General features: G+C 39.4%; 2 protein-coding genes across 4 annotated transcripts in view; both read left to right on the top strand.

Moving 5' to 3' along the window:
* The window catches only part of LOC134747026 (uncharacterized), a 426,043-nt gene that overhangs the window by 143,529 nt on the left and 266,972 nt on the right, over positions 1-15,542 (top strand). The window lies entirely within an intron of this gene.
* Positions 1-15,542, top strand: part of LOC134747024 (GAS2-like protein 3) — a 154,343-nt gene that overhangs the window by 98,290 nt on the left and 40,511 nt on the right. For 2 of the 3 annotated variants that reach the window (XM_063681573.1, XM_063681574.1), the window contains exons 3-4: positions 11,508-11,723; positions 13,366-13,540. In XM_063681573.1, coding sequence (XP_063537643.1) covers positions 11,520-11,723; positions 13,366-13,540 — 379 coding nt within the window. In that variant the 5' untranslated portion in view covers positions 11,508-11,519. Of the gene's footprint in view, positions 1-11,507; positions 11,724-11,875; positions 12,030-13,365; positions 13,541-15,542 lie in introns of those variants that run through there. The other variant, XM_063681575.1, reaches the window with a different exon arrangement.

Consider the following 15,542-nt stretch of genomic DNA (forward strand, 5'->3'; position numbering starts at 1 on the left):
ATTTTTTGATTATTGTAAATTGTGATTATAAGTACGTTCATTCTGTCACTCGTTATTTATCAAAGGAATTGACTCATTAACACACACCACCACCACCCATTTCCCGCCGCTGCAACACAGCACCAGCAAGCATTCAAGAAACAAAAAAGCAGCAGCATATTGTAACAATTGATATTCAAGTGCAAACATCCAAAATTTTGCGATTTTTACGAACAGGGGCCCGTTTCTCAAAAGCTTGTAAATTGTAATACAAGCGTATGTCACTTTTTTACAGCTTTTGTTAGAAAGGGACTTCCACTTGTATTACAAGCTACAAGCTTTTGAGAAACGGGCCCCAGGTATTTGTACAGTTGCAATTTTAACTACTTTGAAATCAGTTATTTCATAGATAACTTTTACTATTTTTTAAATCGCCTACCGCTTATCGCTTGCGCTAGTCAGCGCCCTACTGTGCGCGCGCGTCGCGTCGCCCTCGCTCTTATGTCATGCGCGTAAGGCACAGCGCATGCGCTTTCAAGTTCAATAGCGTTCCTTTCCTTTTACTCCTTTCTTTCGAAAGTCGAGGGTGAAAGGGATAGCTGAAAATTCGATTTTTGTAAAGCGGTACCCGCTCTGTATGCTATGTAATTTAATATTATGAAGCGATTAAAAGAAAAAGGGTTCGATTTGACTGCGTTATGAAGTGTAATAGGCCCTTATGCTTCTGAAGTTTCTATGTTTACAGGAAGGCGTTGAGGACGGTATCCAGAGCTTTTTGTGACTATTTTAAGAATGTATTTGTTTTTAACACATGTGGTTAGTTTTCGGCCGGTTAATATTAAGTATAGGGGAAGAAACATGTATGGTTCATATGTAATCCTTGCTTCATTGAAATAAAGTTTACATCGTGTCTGTTACATATTTAATTTTGAACCTTCGGTGATTGACAGGAAATTTTGCTCATCTGTTAGGACTGTGGTCAGAATACGGGAGAGTTAGAAATTTTTGAAAAGTGAATGGAATACTGAAGGTATGCAAAGTGTGTGTGAAGGTGTGTTGTAATTTTTGAGAACATATATGACCGCCTAAGTATAGCTGGAATGAATACGAGCGCCTTGTGTGGTTTTTTTAAGCTTCTATTTGTCATACATTCAAAATTCAAATTCAAGTAGGTATGTTTGCCTTTGTACATTGTATATATTTTATTTTTATCGATGTGTAAACTACAATAAAGTGTTTACATACATTCATACAATCAAATTATAATTATTTCAAGAAATTTGCATTCCAAGAGGAGCAGTGGGTACAATGATCATTAAGGTTTGTTTTGTTTTGACAGTTGGCAAGATTATGTATTGAATGCAAGTTATTTTATGACACTAAGTAATTATGACTGGTGTACATGTATTTTACTAAAAGTCATCTATCCAAAAAGTATAGAGGTACATATCACAAATAATAGTAGATTTTATGGTTTTGGTAATAACAGAAACACTAGAAAGGCATGAAAGTCATGATAAATCACAAAATTATCAAACTAACAATTTTGTTCAAAACTGTCTCTATTCACCCCGGTTTTGACTGGACGGGTACATTAAGTTGTGATCGTAAAAACATCGACGGAGTGATGTGAATTTCGCATATGCAATAATGATTTACGGCCGAGCCACAAACGGGTCTGTAATGTGCACTTTGTATGCATGTGTGTCTGTCGGCTAAATGCCGATTGTCGGTGACACTGAACCGAATACAATGAACTAGTGAAGGGACCTAGGTTTTTACTACATATTACATGCAAATATCTCGATATTAATCAACTAGCAAGCCGCTTTATGTTTTATACGAACGTATGAAAGTACGTTCGTGTAAATATAGGTATTAGATATCTCGTACCTACCAAGCCCATCATGCAACGAGAGCAATTGCCCATTTAAAGAAATTTTGCCCATTCAGAGGAGATGACATGAACTAAACAATCGTTGTATTTGAATTGGTTTCGATTTCCTGCGAATTGATTGAGTAACGTTTGCTTGTAAATCGTTCGAAGCCGAAGCGATCTTGTTACACTACACTACAACTTCGCGACAATCGCGACAAATGCTCGTTTTGCTGTGATTTATTTTCTAACATCAACGTTTCCTTGCACCCCACCTGATCCCACCTGAGATGACCCAGGACCGAGAAGCCTGGCGAAATATAACTAGGAGAGCCGACCCCAAATAATGGGAAAAGGATAAGGAGAAGAAGAAGATTAACGTTTCCTTGCACTAAGTAATATCTTACATGAACGCTAAATAATATTACGACACGCTGTTGTGACTTTAAATAAGATTCACAGATATTTTTGTTACTGTTGTGCAAATATTCCTTACATTACAAACACGCACGCACATTTATGCCCTAGGCGTAATTGATACATTACACTAAAACTTGACCAGTCAGAGTGAGTCTCCTTTAGCTATTGAAAGTATACAGACTATACAGTTGATCGGTTTAGAACGTATCGGTAATCGATCTCATTTCCTCTTGCCAAATACCACAATATAATAGGTGCAACCTGAGACGGACGGAAAGTGAATATATTGCGGGCTAGAAGTTAGTACATATGTTGCGGCTACATGTGGGTTGGTGCGGTGCCGAAGCCGCTACCGCTGCTTTGTCACTTCTCACAAAGCATAAAATAAACCTATGATATCGCAATTGTAATACGGGCTCTAGTTTGCATTATTGTTTAAGGCTCTCCTTAAACATAAAAATCCAAACTAGAATTTATGTGTAGGTATTCTACCGCTTGGATAATAGATTGTGCATTTGTGCTCTCATCGCATGCTCAGCATGGCAGCGGCAAGGGGTTTCTGGGCAGACTGTTCATCCTCACACCCTGGAACCTAATTGGTCACACAGTGGATTCCAAAGGAATTTCATTCCGCGAACGCTTCGCCTGAGGAATGGGGTTGAATGGCCGGTTGAAGTATTTTACAGATGGCGCCGGCATATATTTTCCTGTCAATCCCTGGAATTGTGTCAAATTGTTTTTTATTTTATTTTATGGCCTGGATAACAGCCCTTTAAGCCAAATCTCATAGAACAAAACTAGAGTAAGGGCAAAGCTATGATGGCGCCATCTATGAAAACCTTTGACAGTTGCCAACCCCATTGAAGCTAGCGCCATTCAAAGGGCAACAAACATCTTACATATCTCCGTAAGTATACGATAACCACATCATCAGGCGCGCCGTATGATCATTTGCCAACGACGCTACGACCTGTAAAAAAATATGCAGTCGAGCATAAAACGATTTGTGAATAGATTTGCCAACTAACCGCCACCGTGAGCGTGACACCGATCACCGCGATCACGTTTGAACTCATTCTTTTGATTAAAACATTTGAATGCGACCGCTGTTGTTGTTTCTAACCGACTTCATCATAATTTTCTGCTAGGTAGTCTTCAGTTTTAAAAATGCAATTGTAAAAAAAACATGGGTTACCTACTTAAACATTTTGATGTATTTTTTTATCGATGTGTAGTGGGCGCGCTACACGTACACACACTCCTTCATAAGCTCTTACATTATATTATACAATACATTATGGATCTATACTCCAAGCAAGTAGTTTCATTTAACGTCCAGCACTACATGGCGACCCTGCCAGCATAGACAAATTCAATGTGTTTTCGTTATATTTTTCTGTAAATTGTGCAATTGTCCAAAATCACAGTTCGATTGCCCAATCTACTATCCAATCATTCTGCATGTTTACAAATGGTAGTGAAATTATTTAAGTACATAAATAAGGGCAACATGTTTTAAAAAGTCGTTCAAGTGAACACTTCACTAATAAGCAGTGATTTGAGAATTCAGTGAGGAACGCGAATGGGCCGCGGGGCTTGGGGCTCGCCGGGGGTTTCCAATTATGGAGACTTGCCCCCGCCGACGTCAGGGTTGTGCAGTCTGGTTCAATTAATTTCCCAATAAGACCTAATTTGAATATTATATCTTATTATTTGAGAGTTTAGCCAAAAATTCAATGATGAACACGAATGGGCCGCGGGGTTTGGCGCTCGCCGGGAGTTTCCAATTATGGAGACTTGCCCCCGCCGGCGTCAGGGCTGTGCAGTCTGGTTCAATTTTTCGCAATAAGACCCAATTTTAATATTTTATCTTATTTCTAATTTCCTTTTACAGTAAGTACTTTTTAAACAGAGCTTTACAGACTATCTATTTATAATGTCTGCTAAAAACAATACAATAGCATTCGTACCTAATTAACAAGTTGGTAGTTATACCGTGGATAATCGTTTATATAATCTAACTAGCTTTTGACCGCGACTTCGTCTGCGTGGTTAGTAATTTGGGTAGCTTATTTCTTATCCACTTCCACCCCCCTTTTTACCCCCTTAAAGGATGATTTCGGGCATAAAAACTACCCTATGTCCTTCCCCGGGACGCAAATTATCTCTATACCAAATTTCAACTAAATCGGTTGAGCGGTTTAAGCGTGAAGAGGTAACAGACAGACACACTTTCGCATTTATAATATTTAATATGGATTTCCGCTTAGGTATTTACTATTTTTAGATATTGCGCTTTATATTTGAAAAGGATTTGGCTTTCCTATGAATTCCTTATCTTTTGTAGCCTCTGACTTCAGTTTTAGCATAGTACTAGACTAGATTTTTTTGCAGCCAATATATGTAAAGAGTAGTGGTAGCCCTGTGTAAGGGAGCAACGCACTCGTCTTGATCCCTGCGCTGGCGCAACCGGGAATCCGCGCATCATCCATTTTATTAATTTACCATTTACGGCCATTACCGCCAATAACACTTGGACGTGACATGATTAGCTCGAGTTTTGTCACGATTATCGTTGGGCTGAATGATTTGAAGAATAATGGTGGTAGCCCTGTATGGGGTAACACACTTGAGCCATGCGCCGGAGTCCCAGAATCCGCGTAACATCCATCTTAATAGAGTTAATCAGACGACCATTAGCGCCAATAAGACGTGGACGTATCACGATTAGCCCGAGATTTGTCATAAGTGTCGTTGGATGGACTGACCTGAAGATCCAGGATCTTAAATATAAAACTAACATTTCATCTCTTTAAGGGACAATAAGTAACATAAGTATGTCTTAACCTAGATTATAACCAAATTGTGTGCCAAATGTCCTCAAATCTGTCATTTTTGCACAGCGAAATTTATAATCATCAACTAGCAAGCAATTTTTAGGTACAGTATATGGTTCTTCAAAAAAGGAGTGTACGTGCCCCAAATTAAGTACCTACCCAAGTTGCCATATTAATTGTATAGAAAAGTGGATACTTATGTTAGGGAACCTACTGTACCTACAGGTTTTTAAAGGGTCCGCAACGCGCATGTAACACTCCTGGAGGTGCAGGCGTCCATAGGCTACGGTGACTGCTTACCATCAAGCTGGCCGTATGCTTGTTTGCCACCGACGTGAAAAACACCTTCAGAATGTATAGTTAAATCAGCCCAACGGCTGATCTACTTCAAGGCAATACAGTAATTGTTACGGCGTAAAACCTGCCCTCACCCGAGTTATGCAAATAGTCTGTCGGTCCTGGGTCAAGTTGAACGACGACAGCGAAGGCCTTAGCTTGTCTTAACTTGTCTTACGTAACTTATCGTTTATCTCGCTGCTGACAAGACTTTATCTGCGGCTGGAGATATGCCTCTGAATGGAATTGTTGGTGAGTGAGAACTATATCCGTTGACTTCCGACAAAGATAGATATAACTCCGTAATAGATGGATACAGTCTAAGAAGAAAACGTGCCTCGAAAATCAAGAAAATTTGATTCTCGATCAGATGGCACCACTACCTTTGGCCTACTCTCGGATAGATGGCGTTGACGGTTTCGTTTGTTATTTAACAATTTTAACGCATGTCAGTGAAAGAACATGGGTCAAAATCATATAAAAATAATTAATGCAAATAAAAAAAATACATTTAATCCTATTTTTATAAATCTTCATGCAGTGAATTTTCTGTGGTTACAAAATTTACTATGACAGTACCGAACTATCCTATTATATCCTCTTTGCTTCCGATAAGTGTATGGGATGTAAGTCCAATTTGAAAACTAGGTGAGTTGTCCCTCTCACAAAATAATTCGTTGACTAGGTACCTAATGCACGGTTCCATTTCTCAAAGAAAGTAAATAGTTGTTCTGAGCAATTTCCGCAAGTCGATCCAACCTTCTATTATTAGATGTCGAGTTGCAGAAATAGGGGTTCCTGTGCATTATATTGGGATAAAACCAGCCTATAGTTTACGAACAACGAACAACTTAATAGTTCTCATTTTATTGGTTTTAGTAGGAACTTAAGGCATCTAGTTTTTCGTCATCGTTTACTAAACTCCTTCTTCTACCTAGCGTTATCCCGGCATTTGCCATGGTCCGCTTTCCTACTAGCCTTTCTCCACTTTGCGCGATCCTGGGCGTCCTCTCGTGTGAGCCCGTTTACGCTCATATCGGCTTTCACGACATCGAGCCATCGCTTTTTTGGTCTGCCCTGGGGTCGGGGGCCGTTTACTAAACTATTTCGATAAAATAAATCTCTGAATCTCTGAATATTTTATAAGTAGATATGATTCGTTGGTTTTATCTTTCCTCGGGAAGTTCCAATGCGAATTTAATATTCGTATTTCCCTGCGCCTCGTCTCGAGGAAAGCTGCCCGTAAGCATTGCGTGCCATCTGCCATCAGGTACGATACCCATCTTTATTTATATTGAAATAGGGTTGTTATTACAATGCCAAATAAAGATATGCAAAATATTGTCCTAAATTGTGCGGATCGATTTTTATAAGTTTTCCGCATTTCGGTACCGATGTCGTCTGGCTGCTTCGTGCTTCATAAACTTAGATAAGCAATTTGTGATTCAAATGACTAAAGGAAATGGTAAACTCCGTTTCTTTGTCATTACTGTCTCCATTACTACATTATTACTCACATTACTGTAGATATAATACCTATTTTCATTTCGGTGGCAGCAGTTACTCATATGTTACATTTTAGGACAATACTGGTCATCTGAAAAACTTAATTTACTTTTAATAGAGTTAGACCAAGATAAGTTTGCAACTATTTTTATCGCACACGCAGTGCAAGTGTTGTTTTAAACGTCAAACTTCTATGAAATTATGACGTATAAATAACACTTGCACTGCGTGTGCTATCAAAATCGTTGCAGACTTATCTTGGTCTAACTGAGCAGGTCTTTGAGCAAAAAGCTGTTTGGATCGCTCCATTCTTTAAGGCGCCTGCAGAACTTTCTTCCACTTGACACCAAAGCCATGCTCGCTCGCTCTCTGTTACTGCCTTTACTCGACTACGGCGACGCTGTGAATCTTGACATGACAGAAGAGCTCTTGGACAAGTTAGAGCGCTTACAGAATGTCTGTATAAGATTCATTTTCGGCCTACGGAAGTTCGATCATGTATCTTACTACCGTCATAAACTCAATTGGCTTCCAATCCGCCGCCGCAGAGATCTTCACACTCTTTCTCTTCTCTTCAATGTTCTTTTTACACCTTCTTCTCCTGTATACCTCTCTCAAAAATTTCAATTTCTGGCTGAAGGCAGTGGCCACCGTCTCCGTTCTAGCGCGAATTTATCACTTGCCATCCCCTCTCACAAATCTCGTGGATACAACAAGTCCTTCGCAGTGCGTTCAGTGAAGCTGTGGAATGAGCTGCCAGTTTCGCTCAGACAGGCGCAATCGCTTGCGTCGTTCAAGGAGAGGTTAAAGAAGCTGTGGTTATCTGATTGACTAATGTGCCTATATTTGTATTGTATGTTGCTTTATATTTTTCTACTTTTTTCCAATTTTTAGTGTATTTTCCCCATTCCTTTTTGTGTAATATATTATATGTTTATCCTATTAATTTTGTATGTATTTATATCCTTTATCTTTCTGGTACCTTGTTGTACATTTTGCTACATTTGTCACCCTCTTTTCACTTTCTCCTCTCATCTACTCAAAGGTTAACTGGAAGAGATCCCTCATAGGGATAAGTTCGCCTTTGTACATCTTATTATTTGTACCATGTAATTTTTAATGTGTATATTTGTACAATAAAGAGTTTACTACTACTACTACTACTAACTTTAGGGATCCCCAACAACCACTATCTTATCGACCTTCGCGAAAACCTAGTGGGATGATATGAAATGTTCAATGTTGTCATACTTCTTAGATACATACAGAGTTTTGGGGACTCTAGATACTATAGATACTATACTGTTCTATAGATACTACAAGAACTATACTTTTTACACTACCGAATAAAGAAATAGAGCTAAGGATTTCATTATTGTCCCATGACAAATATTTTAACTGATCTCAAAACACCAACGGGCTTTATCTCCATCGTCAAATTACTTCCCCAAACAACATTAATTATAAACTACGGAACCCTAAACAACCGGCCAAGTGCGAGTCGGACTCGCGCACCGAGGGTTCCGTACTTTTTAGTATTTCTTGTTATAGCGGCAACAGAAATACATCATCTCTGAAAATTTCAACTGTCTAGCTATCACGGTATTCACGGTCAGACAGACGGACAGCGGAGTCTTAGTAATAGGGTCCCGTTTTTACCCTTTGGGTACGGAACCCTAACAACAGGTCAACATGATCACGCAGTCATTGTCGATCAGAACAATCAGTCGCATGAGTCGCATGAGCACGACGATGTACGATTATACCGTCGTGCGCGCGCGCACGGCGCAGCGGACAGTCGGCGACACGAACTTACCCGAACCTTATGTAAAGAATTAAGGATAGAGGACTCGATAATAAGGAAAACATAGGTGACAATTGATGAAAATTTGATAAGGCACACCTACACTTATATTTTCCTACAGCCTACACGCGCAGTAAACCCGAACAGGATATGGTTACAGTCTTTGCGACAGCAGCACTTGCTGACGCGGCGTTGCATCGGCAGGACAGTGACACCTGTCAATTATTTTCCTCTCCGATTCTTTTTTTCTTCAATTCCAAACTTTGTGAAAGCACCTATCTTTTTTTCTTATTCGTCTCCAATATACAAGTGCCAAAAACTGCTGCTGAAACTGATGCTGGGACGTCAGTTAACCGCGACCACGACCAGTGAAACCTGTGTCGAAACGTCGGTAAATAAAGGTAACAAAATAAATTCGCGATAGACCCGATTGTAAATGTGATTTAATAAATGTCAAAAAAGATTTATGTAGGCTAGTTACTTGAATTATGAAAGTTTAAAGTTTAAATAGCAACACAGGGCAACTATTCTCATTGATGCCTGAAATAAATACAAAACCGCAGCCGTGATCTTCATTACGCGCACTGAAAAGCCATTGTCTCGGGTTTAGCATAATCACAAGCATAATGCGCGCGCATATAAGGCGGGGTTCAAGGCCCGGCAGGCGCACACGTAGAAAATTCACGACCAGTGTAACGTGACCTCCCGATCCTTAACTACTATGCTTAAATCCAAGCCCCTTTTTACACTGGCTTGTTCTTGAGACTCGTAAGTGGTTTTAATGTAATAGATTAGCTGATCACGCGCTGGAAGACATTCCCAGGCGATAAGCCCGTTTTGGAGCCGCAAAGGCTTGATAATTGACCAGGCTCTGAGCGAACATGGGCCTCGTTTTGCATAACGATTTATGGGGGTGAGCTAAGTAAAAGTCGATGTTAGAAATCCTCTTTAAGACAGCATGAATTTCTTTTGTAGTATGTGACTTTGTATATTCATAAGTGGATAGTATCTTAGTGCTGCTGGAAACCATCGCGAGCATGGCGAGTGCGCACTTCTGGCACAGAATAACTAATAGTACTACCGCTTCTGGCCGAAGGGTGTGGTATTTCGGCGAATCCTAACTCTGCAACAGAAAACTGTGTCGCCGACATAATTTTTTTGTTTCTTAGCTTGTAGTTAAGTTTGTTGCTGCCCTTATTTGCCTGAAATAAATGATATTTGATATGATTTAAGTGCATACCCATGGAATAGTGGATATACACTTTTGCAGCTTGCTATACATACGTCAAACAGTAGGACCCTACTTTGTCGTATAACCACCTCAAAACAAAATTTAAATGTTAATCCAATTTTAAGTCTAATTAATTTCGTCCGCAATGCGGTGACTGCAAAACTTTTACACTCGTAAAGTTAACTATGAATGGAATTCGACGAATCAATATACCGCAGCGCATTCATGCACTACCGAAATAGACGCTGTGATTTACTTACATCCATGTGTGATGGACTGTAGGTCTGCTAAGTCCTTTAGGTGCGAAAGGGTTAAACTCTATTTAATAACTTGCTGTTTATGCCTTTTCAAGTCTTGAAGCTAGTTTAGTTCTCCTGGGCTTTGTCCGTAAATCGACAGCCATTGTGCCAATTTGCGTGAAATACGAGGTAGCGCTATTTTAACCTCCCTCCATGAAACTGAGCAATGTTTTCAAGTTGCTGACATGTAGCTGATTCTCGTAGGGTGCACGGAGACCTAGGGCTAGGGGTACTTATTCTTTTATATCTCCACCTGCTTACAGTTCAAAAAACGTGTTTTCTTAAAGTGCTAAATACATTTGGAGAAGTCTGCACTGAAGACCGTATACGGGCTTCGCAGAAATCGAAACGTCCGTCTAATAACAACCTGCCATTGTGAAAAAGATCGGTACCGCGTAAAAAAGTTCGGTTCCTTTGTTATTTCATTATGGCCTCGGTCTCATTTGAACAATGACTCCCCTGTCCGAATGCTTAATGTGCTTCGGCCGAAATTTACACGAATGATCGACTATTCAAGCGGACCTATATGGAACAACGACTGCCATTAACAAGTCATTAAAGAAGTTATGTCATGTCGCAAAAACTGATCAGTGGCTGAGGCATTATCCGCGTTTAAAGATAAATCCTTCTCACACTCGCATAAGATTTCAATTCCCCTGGCTTTTATTTCTGGTTTTTCACTACACGTATGGCAACAACGGAGACTGGTACTATAGTGTGTTACGTGTTTCGTTGTTTATTTAATGACGTGCACAGACGTTTGGCTCATTACAAACATCCTCAGGTGATTTACGTACGTCTTTGAAAACAATGTATTATGGTTAAACATGCAACGTTAACATCTGAAGATATGAATGGAAATGTGTTTTCTATATAACTAAAAGTCCCATAAATTATTCCACTGAGTATATAATGTGTTTGTAGTCACCTGTTTTTGACATTGATAAGAGCAAATGGATAACGTAAATCTAGCGCATACGCCGCCGCGAATTCGGACGTTTTTGTCTTGCACGAGTTTTCTTCTGATTGGCCCCCTAATATAACTAGCGGAACTTATGCAAGGGTCGCATAAAGAAGGCAATCTACAGTAAACATGCCTGCGCATTCGCTAGATCTGGACGCACCTCATGCTTACAATACTGGCGCAGTACGATCGGGTACTTTACAATATAGTTATCTACTACGAACAATTTTCTAAGTCTTCTTTCATTTGTTTCAGAAAAGGGAGGCAATGGCATATTACCGTTGCGGGCCGACGACCATCGGCAGCCGCGCGTCCTGGGGCCCCTCTTCCCCTTCCGTGGACCCGAAGGCGTTTGACCGCCCGCTCAGCGGCACTTTTGACCGCATCTTCAACGCTTTTGAGCGCTCTAATGCCTTTGAGTATGTTAACACTCAGGACGGAAAAGAGACGCGAAGTGTAGAACATGGAGAGGTTTGTATATTACCTTACTTACTTACTTACTGCTGTGGCGCGACGACCCGAAGTGTATCTTGGCCTTCGACACCAAAGACCGCCATGCTATTCTGTCCAAAGCCGTAGCTGTGTTAAGGTGTATATTAATTACCTGGTTATTGGAATCCTGGGTTTCCTCATTCCCGTCTGTGGACCCGAAAGCTTTTGAACGCGCGCTCATTGGCACTTTTGACCGCATCTTCAATGCTTTTGAGCGCTCTAATGCTTTTGAGTATGTTAACACTCAGGGCGAAAAAAGAGACGCGAAGCGTGGAGCATGGAGAGGTTTCTAAAAACATGCTATCAGTACCCTCATTTTAAGGGTTCCGTACCCAAAGGGTAAAAAACCACCCGTCTGTCCGTCTCTCCGTCTGTCTGTCTGTCACCAGGCTGTATCTCATGAACCGTGATAGCTAGACAGCTAATAAAAATAACTAATGTATACATAAAGATTTAGAGTAGGAAGCATTATATTATATACAAGTTAGAACAAAAAATAAGAAAAATATACTAACATTAGGAAATAGTAATTAAAAAAAAAAGACGAAGCGGTTCGAGTAAAGGTACGGTATAGAGCTCGTACGCTTCGCTTTGCTCGTCTTGGCGATCGCTCCAGATACTTAGATAACTAACTTGAAAACTGTAATCTTCAAATGAAAGCAAGAAATTTAGGCTCTTTTTTTTGTTATTATTAATTATCCACATGTAGTAGAAAAGAGGACATTGAGAAGTGTCGAGCTCGGATAAGTTGTGTTCTATTTCAATTTAATCAAGTAAATACTATCACACTCAGAGTTAATTAAATAACCAATGTCCCGGCGCTTGTCAAACAAAGATAACAACATGATGTTGACAAATGAACGTTAAATTAAATGACTAATGAATGCGGCAGTTATTTATTTGTAAAACAAAAGTAGGTACGGTCACGGAATACGGAATGGATACGTCCGTTGATTTTTAAACCTTCGTATCATTAAAATAGCGTTCAAAAGGGACAACATTTCATTTCTCAGCTACAAACAAACAGTTGTAGATATTCATTCCATTCTTTCTTTACGGAGCATTTACATAGGTATTCAATGTACTTTATGACAAGTTTTTGTATCATTTCATTTTAGTACGAGCCTTTTTTAATAAACTGCATTTAAAATGAATATTTCATATTTTTTGTCAAACTTAACAATCTTAGATTCAGCAATGAAATGAAACCTTTAAGAGACGCAAATTCCTAGACAGAAATATTTTGGAAAGAAAAGACATTTATTGGAAAAACCTTCTACAAACAGCACTACTACAGTTACAAAAAAAAAACTTACTCACTAAACACTTAAAGCTAGGTTCATGGTAGTTATTAAAGTAAATGTTACACAAAAATAGACAGGTCCACCAGCAGAGTGAAAAAGATAAGAAAAAGGAGTAAGGGAACTAATTACAACATAAATTTTGGCGCCGCCATAGTGGCTACAAAAGGACGCCATCGCTAATCAGCATATGTTCTGGTATAAATAAATACCACAGAGCTGGTTTTCTGTGGCACCCCGGGCCGGAGGGTAACTTAGAACTATTATTTGAGACAAATATAAAAAAAATATTAATATAATTACAATTATTATGTCCACAGGTGGTGGTGAACAGAAAGAAAAGCAGCAGTTACGAGCGAGCAGACAGTGCTTTAGCAGCACAAACTCCCAGCGCAGAAGATGAAGACTACTACCGAGAGAAGATCCTATACTCGCAGGCGCGTCAGCTGTTCCCGTTGCAAGAAGACTTGGCTGACTGGATCAACAAGACCATCGGTGAGTCTAGCTTTTACATTCTTTCTTCAGTCGTTCCCTTAATGCTGAGGATCGTGACATCATGTCCTTCTGTTGAAGACTAGGTTCCTCCATAGACTCGACAAGGTCATGGACTCATGGACTCCCGCAGTTTTAATTGCATATATAGCAGGTGGAGGGCCCTGAGGTCTCGTGGTTTTAACTTTGTCCGTCCATATAACTATCTCCAGTCTCCAGGCTATCCGGGGAGAGACGTGACGTACGTTTGGCTTCACTTTTGCATTAGACGAAAATCACGAATGATCCAGAACACAGCGATATCGCTTGCGAGCAACTTTCGTTTTGCAAAATAAATTGAATAAGTCTTCGGGATATGTATTCTACTTCGATGTTCGTAAGAGTGATTTAAGTTTTTCGGGAAATGTTTATTACTTATATAGATTATTAAAATTATAAAACATTTCTCTTATTTTTCTACTAGCGCTTAGCTTTATATCTTAACATAACCAATAAGAACGCGTAGCAAACTTTAAACATACTCTATTCTTACTTCGATGGCCCATTTAGATTCCGGTTCTCTCTAGCGAATCAACCCGTTAGTTGCCGTAAGCTCCGGTATTATCTAGCGTTTTTATTGCTGACATGGTCAGCTGCCCTCTAGTGCCAATATATCCACCATGCGATCTAATATACCTAAGATTTCAAGCTCAATAACATGGTCAATTGATCATCCTTTGTTTGGTATTCTAATAATCTGGTAGATACTTTGTTTATTAAAAAAAAAAAATTCGCGAAACGCGATTAAGCGTAATGGCACTAGTATTTGGTACTACGTACTACATATACGTCGAATATATTTGACGTCGAATTATAATATAATCATATATATTTTTGTACCTTATGTTACAATATAAATATACAAATGTACGATTGTGTACCGTACATAACAAGCCAGAAGAGCATAGGTCGCTTATTTGGTGTATCGGCAAACCATAATTAAACTTGCGCACGTCAGTTACTCCGAGAATGCAGTGCAGTTCTAAAATAGGAACTCAAAATAGGTACATGGGAAGTACCCCGTTTTTAGCAGTAGTTAAAATGAGATCTAATGTAGTATCACACACACCCCCTTGTATTGTATCATCGCGCCATATCGGTGGTGTTTTTGTGTTGCCCACGCGCACGCGGCAAACATGTTTTTATCGTGACCACATTGTCCGGCGAGCGTGCGTAAAAAGTTTGTCACCGGCTATCAATCAAGTGCTTGAGTCGTAGTACTTTAATCAGAGGCCTCAATAATAAGTCAAAGAAAAAACAGACACATACTCCACTAACAGAAGGTTGGTAGAGCAGGAGGAATGAAGCTCTTCCTTCATTACGAAAATTCACGCTCTTGATGTTAAGGTCATCCCTGCAACAAATTTTATATGCCGGTTTTCTCCTCATTGACCTTGCAATGTTTTATACAAGCCAATAAAACTGACAATTATTTATCTACTGCTAAACAAGACTTGAGATCTCAAGTTATGTATAACATATATTGGCCTCGTACCTAAAATGGCAGCGGTCGATCAAGAGGTGACAAGTGTAACTACAATCGTAAATAACTTGCTGTCCATCTTAAAATGTACATAACTTATTAGATGTGCTTGAATTACATGCAATTTCGTAAACAGAAACTAGACAATTTACAGTATGCATATAACAAAAACGTAGAGAAAGTACCTCATCTCCTCATCTCAGCATGTTGCTGGCGACTTCTAGCGCAGATTTTTTCGATGAGACCATCAAGTGAGAAGAATGACGGCAGGTAAACAGGCGAAAAGAAAGAGACATAACATACTTACAGTGTTTACAGTTAATAAGAGTTATACAGCAAGAAGATACAACATAAAAACATATACTTATAACACTAAATTATATTTAGTTACCTACAGTTACAATAGCAAAGCGTCAGTGAATAAACACAACTTCAAGAACTAATAACAATATATCAAGTTGTGTCTGATTGAGTTGATTTAGA

The sequence above is a fragment of the Cydia strobilella genome, chromosome 14, assembly GCF_947568885.1.
Source record: "Cydia strobilella chromosome 14, ilCydStro3.1, whole genome shotgun sequence".
In the NCBI taxonomy this organism is placed as follows: Eukaryota; Metazoa; Arthropoda; class Insecta; order Lepidoptera; family Tortricidae; genus Cydia; species Cydia strobilella.